Source organism: Saccoglossus kowalevskii, chromosome 11 (assembly GCF_978046115.1).
Source record: "Saccoglossus kowalevskii chromosome 11, keSacKowa6.1, whole genome shotgun sequence".
Lineage (NCBI taxonomy): Eukaryota > Metazoa > Hemichordata > Enteropneusta > Harrimaniidae > Saccoglossus > Saccoglossus kowalevskii.
In genome coordinates this window covers 12,297,151-12,325,011 of record NC_140651.1, presented here as the reverse complement: position 1 = coordinate 12,325,011, position 27,861 = coordinate 12,297,151, and the positions used below count along the sequence as shown (strand labels likewise).

Sequence of the window (27,861 nt, the reverse complement as noted above, 5' to 3'; positions counted from 1 at the left end):
AGGATGACATAGAATTACCCATGTCACATATAAATTCTACTTTATGAGCATCACATATCTGTGGACACAGTGGGGTGCCAGAACAGATGGCCTACCTACAAAGTCTTTGCAACAATGACTCATTCCATTGCTGTTTAAATAGATGTATTAACTTTATACAAAATAGTACTATTTAGACAACAGATAATTTATGTGTACACACATCAGTAAAAATGTGTATTTCATGTGTGCAGTGGCATGCCAATTTAAATTTCTGTAACTATTGTTAATTATTAATTGAGTGAAGTAAAATATAAAAATCAACAAAATGGATAAGGCACAAATTCATTCTTGAAAGTGACAGACAATCTTCTATTGCATAGTCAAGGCATACCACTGGTGAAGAAATAGAAAATCATTTTAATTACCGTCAGCATCATCTGATGTTCTCACTTTCTTTCCAATTTGAAATCTTTCAATTTCACTGCTCTGTACATTTAAATCACCACAACTACAACCAGCAAGATGTACACTCAACTTGGAACATTATGAAAATGTTTGTCAGCACAATGGACAATGCCAATGACGAGGAGTCTTCATTTTTGCAATGGAGCACTTGCACAAAACACAAGCTATACCTACAGAATTAACACAATTAAGATAATTTATTTTCAAACATGGGGGCAGACGCCAGATTAAATTCAAACTTCCAAGATACTCCTTCAATTAATGATTTTTTTTTTCTATAAATATCCCACACACGAGAAGCAACAAAGTCAATTTACAAACGATTTAAAAAGATCTCTTAAACTAAGAAAATACATAGCAATTTGCACCATATGCAACCCCTTACTGAAGTAGCAAGACTAATTATTAGTCTGAAGCGAATAAAAGTTACACTTCCCTTGAAACTGAGTCTTGAACAGTACACACTGTTCAAATGTTTTTTCAGTAAATATTTGTCAGTTTTATGCCCACACAGTGCCATTTTTTACATGAGCAATGTTCATCATCATTGCATCGATGTAATTATGTCAGTAGATCATCCAGGCTTGTGACAACACTTGGTACACTGGCATCTACATTTATGGAAAGAATTTATTAAATTAATTTAACTTTCTAAAAGTCCAGTCTATTCATTGGCGCTAACTCAGACAACGTGCAATGGCGGTCACGGTAAATGTCAGAAGCGAGAGCTACGTTTTACAAGTTTCTAGTCCCTGTGCATATTATAAAAATGTTGGGTAATAGCTAATACACGAATTGAAACAGTTTCAGTTTTCATATACTCACCGCGCACATTTCCAGCGTGATTCACTTCCTTTGGTAACGCCATGTCAGGACAGCTGCATTACGACGCCATCATACGGCAAATACCTATGACGCGAAGATATGTGGGCGCGTCGTTGTATATCAAACAACCAATCAGACAACTATGCGTGTAAGATTGACTGATCGCGCTGTGGTGGACCTCTCTCTCGTGGACCCGCTGTCTCGTAGCAGGTCTGCAGCCACAGCTATATGCCTGTGGGAGCCACAGCTGGAGCCATTGTAGGGGGATTGCGTGGAGCAGCCGTTGTTGGCGTTATTGGTGGGTGCGCGGGTGTCATTATGGGAGGCACGAGTGCAGGATCGGCAAATTCAATTTCTGGGTATCTAAAATAAAGATGAAGTATAATGTCGTGATTTTAGTGGATATTGTTCAACTCAACAGATTCGCATGTTGCTTAATATATGTTTATGTTGACGTCACAGTCAAAGACGCATTTTACCAGAGTCAAACATAATAACGTCAGACGACAGGTCACATAAATAATTTGAAACAGTATAACATCTAGAGTAGAGTCTCACAAAACCTTATCATGATCACAATGTATCGGGGACTTTGACTTCATATTGACATTATTTGACAAGATTGTTACGGCCAAAACACATATTATAGCCTTTTTGGTTATAGCGCCACCTATTGACAGGTTTTGGTTAGGTATTTTGGCCCTTAGAGACGAAACATGGCGGCTGCTGCAGAGCTTTAGGGACCGGAAGGTCAAATACGTGTTTGTTTTGGTAGTTGTGTTAGTTACCACACACTATAATAGTAAAGAGCAGTAGATAAATTGCGCCTGGTCTGCTTGAGTCGTCTAAAATCACGGTAGGAACTTATTTACTTGTGGATTTCTAGTTTTATGCTATCTACTGACCGTTGGAAAATTAGACACATGCGTTTTGTGTTACTGACAACGTCGATTTATTGGTGTGTGTTGCAGTCTATTCAATAGTAACACTGAAAATTGTCATTACATACGATTATTGTACACTATTTTCTTTGAATAGTTTTATGATGAATGTTATACTTTTGAAAATCAGACTATTCCTGTCTGTTAGGGCATCAAGTTATCATCGTTATTGTATGGCACTCCATGTGCATTTTAATTTTCTGATATCGTACTGACGATCCTTCTGCGTGTATTAATACATTTATTTCGTAATTTGTCGATGTACTGTACGATTCATTCAGTTGCTCTTAGTCAGCATATTAGAGGTTATGTAGGGTTTTATTTTTGTAGGGTTAGCGCTTTTCATAGCTCTATTGACTATACCTATATTGTTTGTATTTTCTTTATTTTAGTTAATCATTCTCTATATGTATTGATGTAACAAACTCAAGTTGAGTGGGAAAATAGTTACTTTTGGACTAATAAAGATCAGAAGTTAGAAGTTCATCTGTAGCCATTACATTACATTAACGTGATTTTACATATTGGTTACAACAAGATGGCAGATAAGGTACAAGATACTGGTACAACATAAACTGAAACTGGTAAGACATAAACGAGTCAGACTAAAGCAGATCTAAACCCTGATATACGAAGTCGAAAAATGGCAGAGAAAGGTTTAGAATATACACTCGAAAATAAACAAAAAAACCGTAATGCAGTGTGCACCCATCTTAACGATAAGACACAAGCACTTGATGAGCTTGTGGGACATGGTAGAGAGTTGAACATTATAGACTGCTTCCAACCACACAACAAGAGACAAATAATACAGATTGGTTCAAAGATAACAATGAATCATTTCTTCACTTTAAAGAACTTGAAGACTAGATCAGTGGATACAGAGAGCTGAACTACAAACAAGACATCCAACCCTTTTTGATTCACAAATAAAGCCGGAAGATGGTGTGTCCAGTACTTCAAAGAGGTCAAATAAATCACAGTGCAGTTCCACTCATTCACATGCCAGCTCCCTTTCCGTAGCAAAGGCAAAAAAACAGAAGAAGGCTGAGTTAATAGCCAGGGCTGCTGCTCTGAAACAACAACAGCTTATACAACATGCTAAACTTCAGTTAAAAAGAGAAATAGAGGAAAAGGAGCTGCTCCTGAACCAAAAGGAAGAACAGCTGAAATTGCAATCAGATGCAATAAGCAAAGTTATCGATGAGCAGCTGGCAGATATGAGCCGCTAGGGAATGATATGAATATTATCCGTTCTCTTCATGAGTTTACTGTGCCTGAAAAAGCAAATATTAATGATGGTATTGGTCATCCTACTTCAACAAGTGCACCACACTGTAACCCACAGTCAGAGCTAGTATTAAACCCTTCCATGGCTGAGTGTACCCCAAGTGTTGAACAAAGTGGGTTACAAAGGGGTCAGACAGGTGTCAATAACCAACACATGCTTCATGCTTCAGGTTACTGACAGGAGATCACATAATGAAACCATACTATCCATAGTGAGAGAGCTGAAAAAGCCGCAATCTGATATTAAATGTTTTGGTGGTGACATCATGGAATACACATAGTTCATGCGTCAGTTTAAATCCAGAGTAGTAGCAAATACAGAGACTGGTGATGAACGGATGGACTATCTCGAGCAGTATACTACAGGTGAGGCAAATACAATTGTCAGTGGATTTGGTTATCTAGATGCAAGTAGAGGCTACCCAGCTGCATTAAAAGAATTAGAAGATCGCTATGACAATAGTGAAATAATAGCCAGTGCCTATATTAAAAGGGCTATGAAGTGGCCTTCTATCACAGCAAGTAATGCAAAGGGACTGGACGAGTATGTAATGTTTCTCTCAGAATGTGAAAATGCGGTTAAAAGCATTGAGGCTATGAAGATTCTAGATTATCCTGATACAATAAAAATGCTTGTCAGTAAATTGCCATACCAGCTTCATGAAAGGTGGAGATCTAGAATTCTGTCAATCAACGAAAGAAGCGATGTAGTAGAATTTAGCGACTTGGTGAGTGTTGTAAAGTTAGAAGCTAAGAAAGCTTACGATGCAGTGTATGCTAAAGATGCAATGAATGCTGACCGAGATGATAATGTCAGAAAAAATAGCCGAAAGAATACACAGTCCAGTCGATCTAGGGGAATTTACGCTACTACACAGCCATATTGGCAACGAGAAGAAGGGGCAGCAGCTCATAGCCCACCAACTACTAATTATAATAAAAACACTGCAAATAGCTACACCCATGATAACAAGTGTGCTAAAAATGCAGCCACCAGGCCCTGTCTTTTCTGTGGAAAAACTAATCATTCTATGGATGCCTGTGGAGGATTTTCTCAGCAGTTAATAAGAAAGAGATTGGATTTCTTGAAGAGCCATGGCTTCTGTTTTGGGTGTCTAAAAGCAGGTCACCAGAGAAGAGAGTGTTGTATAAAGGCATCACGCACAAAGGAAGGGTCTGACAAAGACAATGGTAGAGGCTGGTACATACCACACCATGGGGTCTACCATCCGAAAAAGCCTCAGAAGATAAGGACAGTGTTTGACTGCTCTGCTAAGTGTCAAGGAATGGCTCTTAATGATTTGCTTTTACAAGGGCCAGACTTGACTAATAATTTAGTGGGTGTCTTGCTCCGTTTCAGCAATAATGGGAGATATAGAAGCCATGTTCTATCAGGTTAAAGTTCCTCCAGAGGATCGTGACCATTTACATTTTTACTGGTGGACGGATGGAGACTTACATAAAGCTCCAGAGACATGTTTGGATCTGTGTCATCGCCTAGCTGTTCCAACACTGCCTTGCGGAAGACAGCCATAAAAAAACGCCCTCATAAGGTATAAACAGGTAAGGTAACAAAGCATGATGACGAAATAGTATCAGATTAAATATAAGCAACTTAGGGAGCCATAGTTGGCTGGACTGGTGATTTGACTTCTAGTCTAGGTTGTTTCGTCGAATTTTACGTTAATGTTATGTACACGCGTATCAACATACAAACATTATGGATGTGCAATTGATCGAGACAGGCATTTTGCTTTGTTTTTTGTCTAACTGTCTAATAAATGCTGTTTCCAGTACTGCACTGTGTGGAGTGCAAATTATTCAAAGTATGGATGCTGGAGTATGCAATCTTGCGTTCGTAGGTGGTGGTGGAAACATTTTCGTCCATGTATTCACGGGGCTGCACTGGCAAATCATGGGACAATTGTCACAGGAACACCAAGCAGATTGTTCACAGACTTCCGTGTAATTTGAAATAAAACTATCATTCGAACAAGGGGCATCGTCGACGATATACTCTCATCACTCACACTTGTCATGAACACGTAAGGGAAAAGTAAGGGATGAGCTTATACTCGAGGAACAACTCAGATAAGATGATTTTGTTTTGGGGTTAAACACTGTAACCATTTTGCTAACAACGAGAAATTATCCAACAAAATCGTTCGTTCACCACGCCGGGCTCCGGAAAATAATGTGTCATTGATTTCCACGACACTTACAATGAACAAACAAACATGTTCATAAAAAACACACACATTTTATTACAATACGATTTACATACCGTCTAAATTTACGGTGAAATGATGGGTAGGGTGTGTGAGGAAACAGTGGACAAAAGCATTTATCATTATCTTCGTTTTGGTATGTTTTAGATCGTACGCAAACTCTCGACGCAAAGCAATTTTCCGCCATGAGATTTTTCAGCACGATTTGACCTGGAACATCTCCTCATGTCTTCCATTAACCAATCAATGTGTCGTAATGATGAAATTTTGCGATTATTGACGATGGTTTTTTAACGCAATGCGGAAGTGAATTACTGCAATGTTAAAATGCGATCTGTAGCACTGATTGCAACGAAAAAAACGATCATTTTCCCCTAAAAACTGGCGATTCGCAATTTCCGAAATATGAACGACAGTTAATAGTAATCGTGGGTAAACTGAGTGTGGAGGAAGAATTTAAACACTTTTCACGGTCGCCAACATCATGTCACATCGTTCAAACCCTAGGCATTTCATGATAGTCTCAAAGTAAACCATGCGCAATAACCAGGTTCATTTTTCCCTAAAAACTGGCAATTCGCAATTTTCGAAATATGAACGACAGTTAATAGTAATCGTGGGTAAACTGAGTGTGGAGGAAGAATTTAAACACTTTTCACGGTCGCCAACATCATGTCACATCGTTCAAACCCCGGGCATTTCATGATAGTCTCAAAGTAAACCATGCGCAATAACCAGGTACATTTTTCCCTAAAAACTGGCGATTCGCAATTTCCGAAATATGAACGACGGTTAATAGTAATCGTGGGTAAACTGAGTGTGGAGGAAGAATTTAAACACTTTTCACAGTCGCCAACATCATGTCACATCGTTCAAACCCTAGGCATTTCATAATAGTCTCAAAGTAAACCATGCCCAATAACCAGGTACACGACTTAACGATCACATGTTTGGCTTTTCGAAAGCTACTACTCAAAGAAATATGGACTACTCCAGTATTGCAACATCAAGGTTCATCCTGAGTAAATGACAGAATAGAAAGAATGCGAACCACGTTGTGTACGTTCGCCATGCACTCTGAAATTAATGCGAGTTTTCTCATAAAAACTAAAAGCACGAACCAAACTACCCTGCCAATCACGATTATTATGAAATGAAACACACCTTTTACATGCATATTTTAAAGAATATTGTCGATGCCCAGTAAAAACACTCTGGGCTTATAATCGTGAATGCTCTCAACTCGATAAATACCTAGTAAAAATATAGGGATGAGCTTCATACTCGGGAGGGGCTTACAATCGGGGAAGTACGGTACTGTAATGCAATTGGGCATCCACTCTCAGAATACTGTGGTTCAAACGCATAAGACTCTAACACAAGTTTTAAAAAGCATATTGTGCATATAAAAGTTGTGTTTATACTAGTAGTACACAATGCTTGGCAGGATGAACGGCTATGTACAATGGCGTATACGGATGTGATCAGATACTAAAACGTCATAGCTTTGAAAAGTTCCCGGATGTTAAATATGTTCGTTGTTATTTATTCTCCTCCATGAATGGCCTCCATGGTGTTTGATTGCAAGCACTTTAAATGCCTATCCAAGCTACAGTTATAATCAAAACAAAATTAAACCACTGCAATATTATTTCGAATACAGTTTAGAATATACACAACTATAAATTAAGGCTGCATTTAGGTTCGCTTTAAGGTGTGTAAGGAGGCATTAACACATTTGATGTCAAGAAACAATGTCCAAGCCATTCTGTCAACGGGATTTGGTTAAGTCACTAATCTACCCATGTATGATTCAGAAACCTGGTACTGTTATTATAGTTTCTCCTTCATTAATGCAAGTTCCGGTAAGATTTCCACTCAACATTAAAATCATACTTTGCATTATGTGTGTTATAAATTGTAGATGTTGAATGGCCGATGGAATGTTTTAGAGTGGCTTAGCCACTCATCATTTCATATTTTCTGATAAAATGCGCATATTTTTAACGTAGGATATATGTGAACATATTCCCCCACTACTGCATGTGTACAGAGCTTTGTTGGTTCATTAAGTTATTTGGGCAATTCATTATGAAAATGTTCATTCTAAATTTTGTCTAAATCAGGAAATTATTAGATTTGGAGTCCTAACTTGTACACGTTTACCTTTAAATGATAATTTTCTTTTTTGCAATGGTGAAAAACGAGATGACAGCCAAAAAAGCAGGCGCAAGACACAGCAACGTGCATTCAAGGAATTGTTCTAGCATGTTGGGGAACTACACTGTTTTACCTGATTACCTGTTACAGTCCTTGCACTTACCACAACTGTCTCAAAGTCTCTACAGTTCCAGTTGAAAGACAGCCTTATTACATTATTCCAGACTCCCAAATAATGAACATTGGATTGTCAGTCGTAAAAACTCCTAGGGAAAGTGCATCCATATTTTATTGGATGGTTGACAAACTAAGAGAAATATACTTTCCCACAGACAATTGTTGTTCATTAATTGAAGCAACTGGAGCTCTTTATCATTATTTCAAAGAGGAGTATTCCCAGTCAGTTTTTTATATGCGAATGTGCTGTAGTGAAACTGACAGTGTTGTACAAGAATCGCATCCAAAAGAAATAGCTGAAGTGACCAACTAAAGTTTGAGATTAATATTCTGCCACACAGCCTTTGGTATGGGCATTTTTATCAAAACAACTCATGTACTCCATTTAGATCCTTCTTTCGATATTGAAAGTTATAATACAGGGGTCGGGTTGAGTTCTCAGCAGTCTTGTTTTATCATGTAAATTAACAAATTACATAATAAATGTAATAGTATGTAGGAGGGTTAACTTATTTGAAGATTTTGCATTAAATGTAGACATCAGTGACATAAAGAGCAATAAACCACATCACCTAAATAAGTGACATCTTGGTTAAAGTCATGGAACATAGCATATATTTACAGGTATATTAAGCCATTAAAATTTTCCAGCTGTTTTCATTAACATAACATGTTCATCTTCTTAAAAAACAATTGACAGAACAAGGTTTATTCAAGTATCAATAAATATTTATCTCAAAGAAAATATGTTTGTCAATCACTAATTTACTGAAAATACTCTTATAAAAATAACCGTATTTGGCAGCTATTCATCATAGTTTTAAGATTTTAATTTTTGTTGTTGCTAAGTCAACAGGGATATGTGGCTTACCTACTATTAGTTAATTGTGATGGTAATTTTTATCGAAATAGAACAACTATTTCAAACATGCATGTTGAGAATCTTGGTAAAATAACAAATTGATGGATACTAACGATACCTGGTGGATCTTTTCTTTGTGTGACCAAAGATATAACCATGACATTTTGCGTCAAAAACACTGGCCAAATATTTAAATAAATGGAATCAATTCTGATCAGACATAGACAAGATCAATGAAGTCATCAATAATTATAAAAAAACAGAACTGGTATGAAAAAAATTATAGTACAGCATCATGACTAAGAAAATACTAATTAACATGTTAAATTCAAAAAAAATAAGAGAATTGGTATGAAAAAAAATTATAGGACAGCATCATGTCTCAGAAAATACTAATTAATATGTTGAAATAATTCATGTGCTGGATTAATCTCATAACATAAATTTTATGAAATTTGCAGTACAGAAGTTGGCGAAAAAAGAACACTGTGCGTGCAGCCTCTCAGCTGAGATAGCTGTTAGCAATGCACATCAATAAATACAATATATGTGATTAACATAAATATTATGTAAATTATATAAATATATATTATCAACACGCGAATACTAGTAGTTTGTTTTTAAAACTGAATCCACAAACAACACTTTCATCTGCCCTGAAGAATAATCGTTTCTGGGGTGTCCTGAAAAAACATGGAACATGATGAATTGATAGCGTTGTTGGCCCGATCGTAGACATGCATGTTGACGGTGACCAATCTGTCAACCGGGAGCAGTAGAAAAAGCAGCCATACTTCATGAATTCTTAGTTTAGTAACAGTTTTGTTTTTACCAAAGCCGATCCAGAGGCAAAAAAAAACATTACTGGCACATGTAATTCATTTGCCACCAAACAGTAATGAAATACAATCAAGGCTAAACTGGTTAATGAACGCTATTTACTTTGGACAACGATCCATCGAAAAAACTGCCATAATAGTTCAGCTCAACATCTTTAAGTGATGTTATCTTTATAGCACTGGCTCCCTCACATCGTCGTACATAAATCTTATTGCCGACTGTCCATATACACTTTCATTTGCACTGTTTATGACGACGTTTGCATTGTGAAAAACGTAGACTCATTTAAAATTTAAAAAATTAATTCTAGTCAGTATACACCATCTAGTATCATAACATACCCAACCATATATCTTCGAACAGAAGTCGTAATATGCAAGGAAATATACAAGTCCAAGAACACAAAACAAAAGACTGAGAACAATTGACAGAACAATTCACATCTGACTAGAACACTACACTGCGCTGCACTGCACTGTACTTTCAGAGCCATAATTGTTTGATAGTTGGAAACCTGAGGTCTAAAAAACCTAAAGTAGTTTAGTTGCTACCATCTGAAATCATCTTTCCTTATGAATGTTAAGGCCAGTCTGCACATGTACATATGGCCCTACATATACCCCAATGGTAGGAGAGAGTAGTCACAGTATGAAGCAAATTCACATATCATTGGAATATAATCACTTGTTTAGGAAATGTAAGATGGAAAGTACATAGTTTAACAAGACAGAATCATCTGGTGAAACTACTACTAACGAAACAATTCAAGCAGATTTTAACATATTGTTATAAATACCCGACGAGGACATTGCCAACATAGCCGAATCTAACCATCCAAATGTATTTATTTATTTATTTATTTATTTATTTATTTATTTATTTATTTATTTATTTATTTATTTATTTATTTATTTATAGACACATATTTACAATAACAAATCTGATAAAATACTAGTAGTTTTCTTAATACTAAATTTTAAATTCATCAACATCAGTATACAATTAAATTTCAAATAGCGGGCATGCAATAACTACGGAGCAGACACAGCAACAGAAATGAGGCAGAAGACAACCACAAAGCAGAAAATAATGGTAGATATGTGGTCACCATTTCACAAATATATTTTTGCGTGCTATAGAAACACACGGCAACAGCAATTAAAAATCACTCACTTAACAAGATATGGCCAATATCACGTATGAAATGTACGATACCTTACACCTAAACGTCTTCTGATGAAAATATTATGTTCTATAAATATGACTATTTTTCAAATTATGTCACCCTAAAGGAAAATATCGTAGGATTTTATATAATAACAATAGTACATCATGGTATATTATTGTACGAGTTTACCAACAAAGATAACGCATATTTTGCAGTGATACATGAATGTATCCCCGACCTCGTATAATAATTTATAGAACATTTGGAAAGTATTTGGATTACATATGTGAGGTTTGAAAAAAAGCTGCATTTAACATTCTCTCTCTTTAAACCACATAGTATCATGCTATTTGCATTTGTGCCCGTAATCAGGTAATTCAAAATGCAATATGCCCACTGAATCCCGCGTCGAATTCAGTTCTTTAATAAACATCAAACTACATTGGTTATTATGAAAACTATGGCCGGAATGATTATCATATAGAAAACTGTTATATGAATGAATGAACTTTATTGTTCCCGTGTAAAAGAGTAGGTTACATAGGGTGTTTGCAACAATAACGAGTTTTTGTTAACAAGACAATATTTTGAAAATAACTTGAATGAATGTACTTAAAATTAACAAATAAATAAATATGTATGTATAAAAAAAAATTATTAAAGAAATCTAATCTCTAATTTTGGTCGCAGCTAAAATAAAGTTTGATATCTCTTGTTGATCTAATTTATCTGGATGTGAAAGTAAATATGTGAAACAAGAAATGTTATTGTCAGCCGGGACTTTAATTTTATGTAACAGTTGAGATCTCTGCTGTTCATATTTTTGACAATCTAAAAGGAAATGGATCTCATCTTCAATGCAGTTATTACAAAATTGACAAAGTCTGCTATTTATTGGTACTTTAGGGATAGAATGTTTGCTTTTTTCAATAGCTAAACTATGATCGCTAACCCTGAATTTAGTGAACATTTTTCTATTTTCACCATTCAAATTAAGTAAATAAGACTCCAAATTGTACTTTGTTTTAAATTTTGAATATGTTCTGAGTTTAGAATTTTCATTTGATATAGCAGTTCTCCACTTGTTCACATACCTGCTTTGTAAATTTGATTGTAAAATTTTACAATTGTTGCTGTTTGTGTTTTGAGGATTTTTCTTTTCAGAAGAAAATCTAATGATGCTTCCTGTAATATGGTTTTAAGATTAATGAACCAACTATCCCATAGTATTTTGTTCATAGCAAAAAGTGCTTTTCCAGCTTTCTCTGCTATATTGGCTGTTGCCCCATTGAAATTACCATTTGAACTGAAAATAATCCCTAAATAAATATACTGTTTATTACATTTAATGCAATGGTTGCCAATAGTAAAAAAGTATCTTTTTTGCAGTGGTGATTTATTGAAAATAACAATTTCGGTTTTAGATATGTTTATTTTAAGTTGCCAATTTGAGCAATATTGTTCAAGTTCATTCAAAGCTTGTTGAAGTCCATCTGATGTAGTGGAAATGAGAGCCATGTCATCTGCATATATTAATGAGTTTACTGGTGTATTATTCAATGTTGGTGGTTCTGTGTTTGTTTTGTCAAGGCGGTCTTTAAAATCATTAATGAAAATATTAAATAATGTTGGACTAATTACACAGCCTTGTTTCACCCCTTTTGTAACATCAAAACTTTAGTATTAGAGTACATATTTTTAATGAGACGGTAAACCCTTCCATTGATATTATGTTTAAGAAGTTTGTAAAAAAAAGTCCTATTCTCCAAATTGAATCAAAAGCTTTAGCAAAATCAACAAAACATACAAAAAGTCTCTTTTTCTTACATAATTGTTTTGAAATTAGAGTTTATAAGACAAAAATATGATCAATAGTACGATGGTTCTTTCTAAAAGCAGCTTGGTTATTGTAGATTAGTTTGTTTTCTTAAATATAGTTATTAAGACGAGAATTTATTATGCTACAAAACAGTTTACCAATACAACTAGATACAGATATTCCTCTGTAGTTTTGGGGATCATGTTTGTCACCTTTTTTTATATAAATGTGTAATTATACTGGTATTCCAAATATCCGGAAATATTGAAGATTCATGAATTAAATTAAATAATTTAACTAGAGGTTCAATTACGAAATTATAACTGTATTTCAAAAGTTCAATACATAAACCATCCAAGCCTGCTGCTTCTTTGTATTTTCAATGCATTAACAATGTCTTTTTGCGTAATTTCTGTATTTAATATATCATTGTGTGGTACACTGTTTTCAAATCTTAATAATTCATTTTTAACACTATCATGAAACGTATTTAAGTTCATGTTATCTGAATTCATATTATTATAGTAGTCAAGCTATTCAGTGCCCGAGACATGGTTAATATTTTTCTTGTCTTGATTAGACTCCTTCATAAGATTTAGAATATTCCACATCTCATTAGATTTATTCGCATGGAGATTGTTTAAGGTATTAATATGTTTTTGGATTAATATTTTTTTTTAAGTTTAATTTGTTTTTTATATTGTTTCTTTTTTGCATAATAAGTTGCCCTAAGATTATTGTCAAAAGGAAATCTATTAATCAATTTGCAGTAGCTACAAGATCGTTTTTTGTTAATTTACAATCATTATCAAACCATTTATGATTTTTATTTCTAGTTTTGTCTGTATTTCTAAATGTTTGCTTCTTAAAGATTCCAGTGGCAGCATGGTTGATAATATCATTAAACGAAGAAGTTGCTTGGTTAATGTTCTCCTGTGTTTTACTGTAACTAGTCTTATTAAAGTTATTAATTAGAAATTGGGGATCAGTCGATTTAAGTTTCATGTGATAGTTGAAAACAGATAACTTATTCCATTTCAATTTTGAAGTGGGCAGGTTTAAATTGTTATTTCTGTCACTCTTTTGCTCCAAATAACCAACTTTGAGTAATGTGGATATTTGACAATGATCAGAGTATATAGTGAAATTATTAACATGAAAGTATTCAAATTCTGAAATAATATCATTGGAGGCAATAGCATAGTATACTGTACTATTCCCATTCCAGTGATAACAAGAACATTTTCCACATAAATCACCAGGTAATCTGCCATTTAAGATACGAATATTGCAACTTTTACAAATATCAATCAAATGTTTTCCAAAATTATTTTCCTTGTTATCCATTATGTATTTGTATCAGAATCTACAAAATAGTTTGAAGGAACTGTGATATGAATGGAAGTATCATTTTTGATATAATCAGGTAGAAGAACAGTTCGGGCATTAATATCACCCATAATTAGAACTGAATCATTAGAACTATAGCCAGTTACCATTTTTTTCCAATTGATCAAAAAAAAGACTTTGACTGATTAATTGAATTTTCTGGTGGTTTATATATAAAACAAATATACAAACCTTTGTCAATATCAAAGAACTGTTTTTCTAATTTACACCAAATCATATCAGCACTGTTAGAATTAATAATTGTTATGCCTTTTTTTATTGATTTTTTGATGAGGATGGAAACCCCGCCTCTCTTATTATTCTTTCGTACAACTGAGTAATCATAGTAACCAGATAAATTTAACATATTCTTGTTCCCAGTAGTAAGCCATGTTTCTCCGAGACCTATGATGTCATGATGATTGATATTTTTGAGGAAATCTGTATCCTGAAGTTTATTTATAATACCCTGGACATTCCAGTAGGAAATAGAAATGGATTTTTGTTTACATTTGCGTGGGATCATGAATTTGTTAATTTAGTTACTATTTATTTAAAACAAATTATTGTACTGGGTAGAGTGATATGTTCCTGATATCTTTGCTCTTTCTGCACTGTAGTATTGAGGATAATTGTTATTTACAGAGCGGCGTATTCTATTTATTCCCAGTTTTGGACCAATAACATCTTTAATATTTCCGACTAATAGAGCTGTACCTCTATCATTAAGATGAACTTCATCAGATAGATGTCTGATAGAAATATTTCTATTGTGTATAAATACCAATTTAGTATTTCCATCACACATGTTTTGCAGTCTTGCGTTTATATTGTTAGCTATGATATTAAAGTTTACTTTATTTCCTCGCGGTAGTATAGATGATACATATATCGTAGCCTCAGGGAATTTCGTTGACACAGATTCAGTTAGACGATTGTACTCTCTCATTGTGGCATCTGGAGAAATATTACTATCAATGTCATTTGTGCCAACATGTAAGACAACATTTGTTGTATTTGAAGATTTGACTGACATAATATAGTCTGTAACTTGTGGAACGTTGCTGCCTCTAAGGGTTCTCACATGTGTATTTCTGTATGGATGGTTTTATATTTTGCAGAATTGAGTCACCGACAATAAGAGTTTCCATCTTAGAGTGGTTCTTTATCTTTGGTGATCTCCACTGATTTGTGTTACTTGCTTGAGTGGTTATGGTGTTATTGACTTGATTTGACTCCTCATTATTAGTCTCATTTATTAGTGGAGTGAAGGGATTTGTTGAAACTAGTGGTGGTGGATTATGGTTGTTCCACGATTGTTGTTTATTGTCCTCTGCTTCTTTTATTTTTGCTTCTAGATTCTCATTTTCTTTAGTTAATTCGTTTATCTTCGTTTCTGATAATAATAGTTCCTCTTGTACTCTTTCTTTGTCTTTTTCTGATTTCTTGAGATGTACTTTATATTCACTAGACAGTTTAATTGATTCATCAGTCTTGGCTTGGGTGTGCTGTGTCATTTCTTTCATGTTTAGGATATTGGTGTCTAGCAGATTGATTTTATTTCCAAGTATTTTTATGTCTTCTTTTAATTCATTGGAGCTGTCGTGTGATTTCGACTGAGTAGATTTCTTGAACATATCTTGGGTTTTCTCTGACAATTGTAGTAGTTTGTTCATTTGCTTGTTTTGTTGGTTAAGATTTGATTCAACTGATTTCATCCTATCCATCAACTCCCTGGTATTGTATTCATTTCGTATTATTCGACAGTATTTATCTTCAATTTGTTGAATTGGTTTGAACATGTTGGTCAGTGTGGTTGCCATTTCATCGGTATGCTGTAATGCATTATTTAATTTTATTGATATTGGAGTTGAACGATTATTTGGACAGTTTCTTCTTGGGATTTTGGATGGAGTGTTTTCCTTTAGGGTGGATTTAGTAGATTTTCTTTGTTTTGTGATAATGTTGCTAATGGTTTACTGCTAATACCGGTAGTGGGTGAAGGATCTGTTTCTATATCTGGAATTATAGCCTCTACAGAATTATCAGCTAGTGTATCTTCTAGTACATCCTTCATGGATGTCAATGCTGAGTCCAGGTTATGAATTAACCAATCTAGGTAATTCCCTTGAAACATGCCTGTTGTAAGGTATATATTGACATTGAGATGCTGCTGATTTTCAATTTTAAATTTGTACTGGCGATGGTCTTTGCAATCATTGATTGATTCAGGTTGCATATTTGATAACACCTCACTCCATGCATTTGAGAAAGAACCCACTGAACAACTAGATGAATTGAATTTCAGTCGTAATGGTGACTTTTTAGATTTGCCCCCATTCTACGACGATGTTCAGTTTATGTTTCTCCACAACATTACGAATCCAGGCTTTGTGTAAGTCAAGTTCATCTGATATTGAATGTAACTCATCACTTTCATCAGAAAAAGTTGAATCAAAGTTTTCATACTGCAGCTTACCGTTTGTGTCTGTCATAAATTTACTTTTGACATCCCGTTTCGGTCTAAGAGTACCATCCGATTCATCCATCTTATTTTCAGTGAAAAAGTCACAGAATTTCATCAAAATCACATGTAAAATTGCTCCTATTCTTGCCTATCTCGATGCAATGATCCAAACAACTGGATGCTGGACAAAAAGCCAAGATTCAAATGGATTACCAGAGAGTGTTTTTCCCATGGGGGCTGCATGCATGTTGAACAGCATGTATAGTATATAGTCTACTTACTACACCGTATTATCAGCAAATAGTAGCAGTTATGAAACACACATCTCGTGACTTGATATAGTACTACTCATATGAATTAAACTGAATGCAATACACATATCCTAATGCGTCCTGGACATACAAGTAAGATGCGTGCCTTTATCATAAAGATGAGGGTTGTCACCTGCGCACGCGCGGGAATTGAGTCCCAGTCGACGATAACAATACACGCCAAAAACAAAGGCTCATGGGCAGACGCTTGTAAACAATGACACGCTATGGCCATCGGACGCATGCGCAGGTGACGACTCCCCCGCTATAATTATACTCCATATAATGAAGACATGGCTATAAAAACTAAATTGCGGACACTGGCTGACACCCACAGGCTATAAACTGAGTATGTTATATTCGCAGAGTAACATATTAAAAGTGAGGAAAGAATTTATTTCACTTCCGAACTGCCGTTCACTATTGGGTGCAAACAACAAAGTGTTAAATATTGAAGGACCGCAACGCCAACACATTGATGTGAGTGGTCATTTTCATTTCTGCCAATAATGATCGGAATTCTCAATTAATACGATTTCTGTAACTATTACCAAGTTCGCACAATCTACATACGGGCTATTTAGCTTCGCCATCGTACAGCACACTGTCAAGCAGCTATCTTCAAGTTGATTTTCTCTTTTTTTAGAGAACAAAAACAACATAGATGGCGCTATGCATCACATACAATTGTCTTCATGACTCACTGATTCCATAGAATTCAGTAAGCTAATATCCACTTCTAAGAACCGCTCGTTACAACCTATGACATGGTTATGGAACAATGTTTGTTTAATGTTTTCCTGACTTCAACATATTTAACACTCGTTAGAAATTGGCTAGTCAGAATTGGATCGTGTGACACAATCTCTCCCCGTTTTCGTTATAGTTTGTTCAGCCAGTTTGGATATATTTTTACAAGCAAACATACATTATATCATGATAAATTTATTCGTCAAATAAGACACAGACTGGAGGGTATTTTGATTTGTACCATAGTGCTATGTTTATTCTAGATGTTTCAGTAGATATCAAGTCACGAGACTAGTCTTTGGTAACTGACATAATAGTTACTTCTGCCAATACTTTGTTCAACAGGTAGGCTATATTTCACCTCTCTCAATTGATAATTTTTTCATACTGGCCAATTTAGTTTTCCGTTTAGATGCATACAAGCACTGTATTCAACATGGGATTTCATTGGTCATTCGCATTTCAAATACATTTCAACTGCTAGCAATGATATCATTCGACCACAGTCCCTCTATCCCCGGTCTAGAAACGGTCATTGTATTAGGCGTGAATTGGTCTCCTTCCCTGGCAAAGGCGCCTTGCGGGTGTGGGCAAAGAATTATCACGTGATCAGCACGTAATTTGACATCGTCAGTGTTATGTATTTTTTTTACAACTTAGTTGTTTATTCCAGAATTCGTACTTTTTCACATAATTTTTTAATCAGGATATCTGTATAAGGTCACATTTCAGCCGGCGAGTAGTTCTTTAATTCATCTATTTTACCAGCAGCGACACATTTTCGCAACAAATTTTCATACCTTTACCCAGGTATTTGTCGTTTTTGATTTTGGGGTGATTGAAATTAACTCAATTTTATTTACCATACTTCTCGGCGCGAAACCAATATTTGTCTTCGATTTTGACATTTTATGATCGAAACATATCATTAAAAATTGGTGGGCTGATTTGTTATTTGTCACACCGCATTTTATTAATGTTAAATTGAGTGACTTTTATGGATGCTTTTTAGATCGTAAATGCAAATGGCGACGTTTTGAAATGACAATGTACTTAATTCTGTGCTATAAAAATCATTTATATACAAATATTGAAGCATTGTTATATACTTTTGCATAGAATAAAGTAATTAGAATCAGAAATATCACAGGTTTTTCGATCAACTACGTTAACATGAACGACGCCATTTTGTTTAGCGATGTCAGCATGTTGGCACGCGATGTTTTTTCCCTATTAAAACGAGAAAATGAACATAATTCCCGATATTAATCTTTGAATTGCAAGAACTGGATGTTTATGAGTTGGTATGCTGGTTGTGATGCGTATGAGGGTTCAAAAAACCCAAATTTCATAGTGATAATTTTGTTTACATGTTTGTTTACGTTGTGGTTGCCCGAATTTGAAGTCAAAGTAAAGTCATACAATGAGGGATCGCTTTGCATGACGGTAACTTTTGAAGGTATTGTAATATGTCTGACTTCCTGACTCACTCGGCCCGCGTGTGAACGGTTTGTTTACCCGCACTGCGGTTCGAGACAAAAGAACGCAAGTCGTTTCCAGACCGGGGATAGAGGGACTGTGGTTCGACCTTGCGTAATGTCGTGATCACACCGTGACTGTACAACTTTCTACTAGTACATATGAAGCTGTGTAATTACCATATATATGCACAATTAATCACGAAAACAAGTTAAGGTCTACTGTAATGGTTTAAGTAATTAAGAAGTTGAGAAGTATAATCCGATCATCAGTTTAAATAAGGCATCATTACGTTAAACAACTTTAAAGTAGCGAGACTATTTGTGTTGAAATGTACGATTTTCACATTTATTTATTAATTGATGAAATGCACTATAAGCTTTCATCTGATAAAGTCAACGTAACCTAGAATGTCATGTAAGTTGGTTAAAATATCGATTTTTTGAAGGGAAGCAAGGCAGCTTCAATAGTGTTTTCCAAAATCAACAATTCAGGTTTAACCTGTGTGCCTATAAATTTCAAAGATTAACTCAAGACAAAGCAATGTTAGGATGTGTTATCAGTAGCTATCTGACACACAATGAGTGTTTCCATTTGAGTGGTTTATCTCCGCCCCTGTTTATTTCACAGATTAGTCATTTGCATACGAATGTGTCAGACACAAGGTCACACAGCCACTGGAAAAAATCATTGATTTTGGTGTTTTTATCTGGCGATTTTATCGAACTGTAGCTATCCCATTCCTTTTATTTTTTGGTTTCCAATAGCCTTACACATTTGGATGCCCCTACACATGTTAAAACAGACCTTGATGGGAAAACAAATCGCTTGTGCAGATAAACAAGCTTGAAAATCTTTGCTGTGACTTCATCGACGTTTTCTAGGAGTTTATGTTTTTCAAAATACAAGGTCTTTAACAAAAAATAACGTATACTTATTGTCGTCGGATCAACACCAATTTTTCACAGCTTTAAGGTGACAATGACAGGAACTTGAATGTGTCCAGACAAACTATTTCATGGATTATTTACCAATGTGTTGTGGTTTGAGTTGGGGGCAATGCGACTAAAACAGAAATTAAAATTCAGGACACTACTTTTCAAAACGCGTTGCTTGAATAAAACTAACCAGACACATTCAATTTACCAGGCTATTAAACAACTAGGAAAAGTGAAAAAAAACTTCTTATCAGCAGCATAAATGTGTAATTATTTTTTTTACAAAAAAAGTAATGTTTCACTTTTGATTAAGTAAAGCACCGTAGAATGCAGATAAGGGCATGGAAAACACATCTTTGTAAAGTTTGAAGTCTGGCGATTCCAAACATATATACTTTCCTGGGTCTATTTGTAGTCATTTGGTCACAATTAGAAGATGAAAACAAGTATGCAAATAATAGTCCCGCTACCTCAAATACCATCGCATCGATTATGGTGCGATTGTTTGACGTCACTACCCGCCATGGCCTTTGTTTGTCCTGTTGCTACGTTAAATTATAGACATAGGATAATAGTAGACCAGTAAGCACATTAATCGGGTCAGGCTGTCGTTTAGAGTAACTCCCGTGAACTCGTTATCTTGATGTGAGAAATGTTTTCCTTGTTGCTGCCGTAAATGAGGAATGCTCATTTTATATGATTTCCGTACCAATTACCAAGTTTGCCAAAATACACATACAATGCCGTTTAGTATTTCCCTTGTACAGTACAATACCGAGCAGGTATCTTGCTGTTCCCATTGTCCAGAACACAGAAACCACATAAATGGCGCTATGTACACATGACTCACTGATTCCGACGAATTCAGTAAGCAGTTCGGTTGCTACGGAGATGTTTTAAAAAGCACTTCAAATATCCACATCTAGGTGCCGTTCGGTACGACCTATCACACTTTTATGAATGAAGTGTGTTTAATTTTGTATGTGAATTAATTATTGCACAAATTGTCACAAACAACACTAGATGTTTTGCTTATTAGCTTATTAGCTGAAATCGGGACATTTTTTGTCAAGCATGTTAAAGTGCATTTAATGTAGAAATGTAAAGGATCATTATCTATATTGACAACGAACATATATATTTCGCCTGTTTTTGACTGAAAAATCACTGCTGAAACTGCAGCCCGGGGACAGTGTATTTGTTTATAATAGATGTGTTTACAATAGAGCTATGCGTTCGAAAAAAATATCAGCACTACATCTCGAAATACCACACATTATTATACATCTGTCACCGTAATGCCATAAGTTACACCGTGCCGTAATTTTGCGGTATTTTACGGGGTCTTTTCATCCTATCATATTCGAAAATACAGATTCCAAATATGGAATGATTACGCGCGTAAGCGTCCTCTAATAATAAAAACAAATATGGCTGCCACCGGGGTTTCTGCTAATTCTGTTTTAAACATGATGGATTTCAGCATTCCCATGATGTATCCTTGGAAAGAAAAGATGTATAATAATAAGGTTATTACGAGGATACACTTTCAGGTAATAATCTCATATTATCTACGGTATTTGCCGCAAATAAACTAATTACTAAATGAACACGTGACTAATTTGCATGGTTATTTCATAGCTCGTGGTTCTTTTAATTGTGCAAGATTGTTACTTTGGATTTTCAAAGTGGCAGTCCGAGTTATGCAACATATGCCAAGAAAGGATTTTTTTTTATTTGTATATCAGTTGTTATAATAGCAACGTTATCCCATGGCTATGATTGATTACATGACAGTACATGTGTAATAATAAGCCCTATGCGAAATAATTCTATGATTGTACATTTGGTTTGACGATCTGATTAAAAATGGCCGAATGGTGGTTATTTTTGTGCTAAAAAATCATCAAAATCATTTCTGGCATTCCGGAATTGGTTTTCGGTCGTGTATGGATGGATTTCATTCTAACTTGGTACATACATCAGACGTTATGGGTTCCTGATGAACGTCATTTTGTTTTTCAGATCGGATTCAAAATGACCGACTAGCAGCCATTTTGTTTTAATGAATGCGATTCTAGTGCTATATCTCTGACATGCTTTGACTGATGTTAAAATTTTATATTTATTCATTATACAGCGTGTCATAGACAAACATATAGATGTATTGGTTTGACGATAAAATTCATAATGGCCGACCGATGGCTATTTTGTTTCAATTAATGCTGTTATAGAGCAATATTTCTCGATATGAACAAGAACTTGTACATGTACTACTGTAACATATGTTATTTTCACTGAAGGAATGATAGAGTGAAAATAAAATGCAGCGGGTATACCCTTTTTCTTATATTTTCACATTCAACTTGTCAAAAATCAGTGAAAATACACACAAAACACCCAAAAAGTCATTTCAGCAAAAATTTATTCCAGCTAAAATGAAGTATTCTACAGTATATTACTATAAACAAAAGTATATAACTTAGATTTGATAACTATCGGGGACTTTGTTATTCATGGCTTGTTCACTAATAGTACACAAAAGGCTTTACATGACGTGGCGTTTCGTCCATGTTATATTTCAACCGTGCGCATGTGTTCAATGTAGACGATATTGCGCGTGATGATATGTGATGCCTACTGCAAGGTGCCAACGACACTTTTATGTCACACAATAATTTTAGATCGAAATTCCGTAATAATATACCATGCTTCCGTTTAATCCGTTTGTGGCTATAAACTCCATTTCACAAAATTAATGTTGATTTTAAAGATACTCCAGACTCCAAACTGGGAATTGAGTATTTTATACACTAATATATCTAGCGGCCTCAATAACATAGTATAATGTATGTTTGTTCGCTCAGCTCCAACAACTATGGCTAGTAACTCCGCCGAGTCATCGTGTTCAGACACATATACTATAGAGACTGGCACTGACAATGGGTAAGTTATGTGTGCGAGAATCAGGATGTGCGCATAAGACACTGATTTTTTGTTCCTTGTTGTTTGGTTTATTAACTTCGGCTTTCGACTACGAATTGTAGTAGTGGATAACCTTTAGTCCTTGGGCCATTATTGGGAGACTTGTTCTTGCGGAATTGATATTATGACAACATGATAGAGAAATACTTTTAGATGGCTTTAGTGTTAGTTATCCGTCTAAAAATATATATTGTTGAAAATGATACTTTGTCCGAAATGTTTAATTATATTGAGTAACTACCAAGAAGTGCAATTACCTGCAACCATTGTATATATATTGACTATTAGTACGACACAAAAACAAAGTAGTGTAGCCGTAAATATTCCCATTTTCAATGCACATCCAAGACTTGTCGGATATTCTAAACTAATTTTACAAAGTCTGACATGGTTTCGGATAGCCAGTAGTCTGCATCTATACTCGATTTGAAATTATGACACCATTACAGGAAATTGACTACTGAAGAATTTACGCTTCCCACTAAAACCAAATAGTAACAATAATATTAAATAATTTATTTATACATACTCGCATCTACCATACCTGCAGACTACACCTAAGCCAGTTTGAACTTTATTACTAATATATTACTAATATAGAATAACGTACAAAATATAGAGTAAGTAACTAACATATGGTTTTGAAATTCGTTTGTATAAGGAGATTAAAACAAACTTTTGATGTTGATATGCATACACATGGCTGGATTGTATAAATATTTCTTCTTATAACAAATCACATCCATTATATTGCCTTAAGTTTCTAATTTAGTTTTTTAAAAAGAAATACCAAATTGAATCTTTAAGAGTTTATTCATTCAGCGAATCAGACATTAACATAGCACTTTGAACCAGATCAGTTGCTGTGTCAAGAGCAACTGCTGTAAATTTCATAAGAATACGTCTATTTTTTCACTAGTTAAAAATACAAAAAAATCACATGCCTGACAATTCATTGAAAACCAGATCCACGTTTGTCCCAAAATTTAATTGATTGGTATTATCTTGAACATTTCATCAATAGCTTGTTGAGCTATAAATAAACATTAATCCCGAAATATCTGTTTCCCTGACAAGCGGCACATATCATTAACTTCTCCTGAATTATCACAAAAATATATTCATAACTTTTAGTTATCTTGCTTACAGACAGACGAACAAACAAACGTCGAAAGTAGATTGGAAGGCATTTTTCGAACAATTGGATATTCCAGAAACCAGGTCAAAAGAGTATGCGTCGAAATTCACAACAGAAGGCATGACTATTTCTACACTGAATGATACCGAATGTGAAGACCTGCACAACTTTTGAGTTGATAATACTATTGACCAAAATAAAATCAAGCGTTTTGCTAAGGTGGGTAACCCGTTTGATACTGACATAGGAGTGATCTATGTGGCCTAACCACCGCATACACCAGGGCGAGACTTTTTGTTTTATTTTTTACAACCTTCCCAGAAAATATCGCCGAGAGAGAACCGTAATCTCTTCATCCAAAATGTTTCTGTGTGTGAACGCAAGCACAGTAATTGGTCATTGATTGATTGGTCAATCCGACGTCCCAAATTAAGACGCACGCTCATTCGTTTCAGTGTTTGGCGTTGTGTTAGGGACGAAAATGTCAACCGGCTGATGCAGAAAAAACGATCAAAGGTCGCGTTGTAGGTGTTATTTTTTGACTCGGGGTCTAACAATGACATCGATACACAGAGCGAAAACCTGAAATAACATCCTATTTTTGTAACTTAATTAATGCTTGTAAATTTGTAGAAATGTAAGTGATCATTATCTATATTGACAACGAAAATAAATATTTCGCCTCCTGTTTTTGACCAAAAAATCACAGCTGAAACTGCAGCCCGGGACTGTTTATAATAGATTTGTTATTTATTTATAATAGATAATATATTTGTTCACAATATAGCTTCGCGTTCGAAAAAAAATATCAAAAATATCAGCACTGCATCTCGAAATACCACACATTATTATACATCTGTCACAGTAACGCCATATGTTACAGCGTGCCGTAATTTTGCGGTATTTTACTGGGTATTTTCATCCTACCATATTAGTAAATGCGAACTCCAAATATGGAATGACTACGCGCGCAAGCGTCCTCTAATAATAAAAACAAATATGGCTGCCACCAGGGTTTTACCGGACTCCACACAAAGTATTTCGCTAATTCTGTTCTAAACTTTTTGGATTTTGCTATCCCATGATGTATCCTTGGAAAGGAAAGATGTATAATAGTAAGGTGCACTCTAATGGACACGTGGCTAATTTGCATTGTTATGTCATAGCTCGTGGTCCTTTTAATTGTGCAAGCTTGTTACTTTGGACTTTCAAAGTGGCAGTCCGCGTTATGCAACAAATGCCGAGAAATGGATTTTTTTTATTTGCATATCAGTTGTTGACAATACCAACGTTATTCCATGCATGGCTATGACTGATTACATGACAGTACTAGTGTAATAGTAAGCCCTATGTGATATAATTCAAGGATTTTACATTTGTTTTACAATTGTTTTCTATATATCAGGGATACTACAGGTTAGCTGTGATAACAACATAAAAAGCAGCGATGTCCATAAAATCGTAAGCGAATACAAGGATTGTTTGAATGAACAAAATCAAGAACTGTTAAAACATGTTATTACTATAAGCGAAAATGAGGGCTCGGTAACTATATTTCAATTTAGTCTTGAAGCTTTACTTCAAGGATGTAGTAAAATTGTTATGCCACATGGTAATCGAAATATTCTTGTTTATACTTTATAGGATCTATAAGTATATCTAATTATTATACATCTGTCACCGTAACGCCATAAGTTACAGCGTGCCGTGATTTTGCGGTATTTTACGGGGTATTTTCATCCTATCATATAAGGAAATGCGAATTCCGAACATAGAATGATTACGCGTCCTCTGACAGTAAAAGCAAACATGGCTGCCACCAGGGTTTGATCGGACTCCACACAAGAAGTTTCGCTGATTCTGCTCTAAACTTTTTGGATTTCGGCAATCCCATGATGTATCCTTGAAAGGAAAAGATGTATAATAATAAGGTTATTACGAGGATACCTAAAAGTATGCACTCTGACAGTATGTCGTCGCATCGACCTCTGCTGCGCGTCGGTCGATACTGCCACAGTGCTGTCTTCGTGCTTACTTTGAGGTATCCTCTTAATAACCTCATATTATTCTATGAAAATTTCCGAGCTCTATCATAAGTGGAACATACTTAAAACAGTGGTCAAAATTAAAAACCTGCATTGTTGTGATGACTAAATTTGCATATTTGCATATATTTTGAATAATTAATAAATCACACAGTCAAGTATAAAATAGTTTTAGAACTCATACTTGACGTCAAAAAATTGGTAACAGATAGTTTCGTGACCATTTAAAAAAATGCATTTAAATTTTCGCATTCCATTTATTAGTATAAACTTTCATAAAAATATATAGTTTGATTTGGTTTAAAATAAAAAAAATAATACGTGTGAATTTTACTTATTTTACTAAAAACATCTACTACATCCTTGAAGACATATTAGAATTAGCGATGACTTGAATTGATTAGGTAGTACAAAGAATTCGATATATCTTACCAAGTTCAATTGGAATACAACAATAAAACATGTGTCTCATAATTAATTTCACTGCACTGTTCTCGTAATTCGTTTTGCAAATATATTATTATTAGAGTAATGTTAATTATAAGAAGTCCTTTGAATTTCTATTCTATACAGAAGATGTCTAATGCAGAGATTCGCGTTGTCGGTGACAATATGCATATGATATTCACAGCTGGGATTGCCGAACACTTTTTTTCAGTGTCAATGGAAGGGACGACCCCCAAACATGAATACAAGCGCAAACGTAATGACGATGTCTCTACATTCAGTCAAATCACATCTGCCGTTTATCACTGTGCCGAAACAACTGGTAAGGTCATACACTGCGGTGTCGAGATATATCGGCTATATAAATCCTTACGTGAGATCAAGCAGGACTTATCAAATCAACCTAGTTGTAGGAAAAACGTTCACTCCAAATCGCCACCTTGAAAATCACCATGAGGAGATATTTGACTCAGTATGGCAAGCCACAGGGGTCTTAAGTCCAAAGTTAATATACTATGTAGCAGATGCACTACTATTGTATGTTCAAACAATATTATATTATGTGCAGCTTTATATTATTATCATTATGCACCGTTATATCGTGTACTTTCGCTATGTTTTTGAGATTGAACACTATTATATTATGAACTTTCTTTATGCCATGATTACACTATTGTATATTGTATATGTATATTCACCATTTTATTGTGATAAAACACTATAGTATGTACATCTGTGGTATTATTATTACACTATTATCATCAAGAGCATTCGTTATGTTATGTAACACCATTATATTATTACATTCGATACAACATTATCATTAAACACTATTATATTATACATTATCTTATTTTAATTCTAGAATATTATTACAATCGCCATTTTATTACTTTCAAATTATATTATTTTATATAAATTCGCTATTTTGTTATTTTCTAATTATATTATATCATATTATATACATTCATCATTTTATTGTTATAAAACACTGCATATTATGACCATTCAATATTTTCTGAATATAAGATATTTACAGTATTATGTAAATACAATACTATTAGGCATATTGTTTAGTTGGTCATTAATGTACACTATTATGAAACGTGTGATATTTACATTATTATTATTAAACACTGTTATATTATGCACAAA

The 27,861-nt window shown here is 34.7% G+C and overlaps 1 protein-coding gene and 1 long non-coding RNA gene across 8 annotated transcripts; both read left to right on the top strand.

Moving 5' to 3' along the window:
* The first annotated feature begins 1,889 nt into the window (after nt 1–1,889).
* LOC144359217 (uncharacterized) lies at nt 1,890–5,299 on the top strand. The gene is made up of 2 exons (XM_085505769.1): nt 1,890–2,128; nt 2,606–5,299. The coding sequence occupies exon 2, from the start codon at nt 3,788–3,790 to the stop codon at nt 4,901–4,903; it is 1,116 nt and encodes a 371-aa protein (XP_085361895.1). The 5' UTR covers nt 1,890–2,128; nt 2,606–3,787; the 3' UTR covers nt 4,904–5,299.
* LOC144359218 (uncharacterized) lies at nt 4,909–27,861 on the top strand. Of its 7 annotated transcripts, none has more exons than XR_014931018.1 (5): nt 4,909–5,066; nt 22,959–23,037; nt 24,226–24,433; nt 25,620–25,759; nt 26,833–27,861. It is a non-coding gene; the product is annotated as an uncharacterized LOC144359218 (long non-coding RNA). The 7 variants fall into 7 exon arrangements; XR_013421971.2 differs by lacking the exon at nt 4,909–5,066 and adding an exon at nt 17,680–18,019; XR_014931019.1 differs by lacking the exon at nt 4,909–5,066 and adding an exon at nt 18,220–21,644.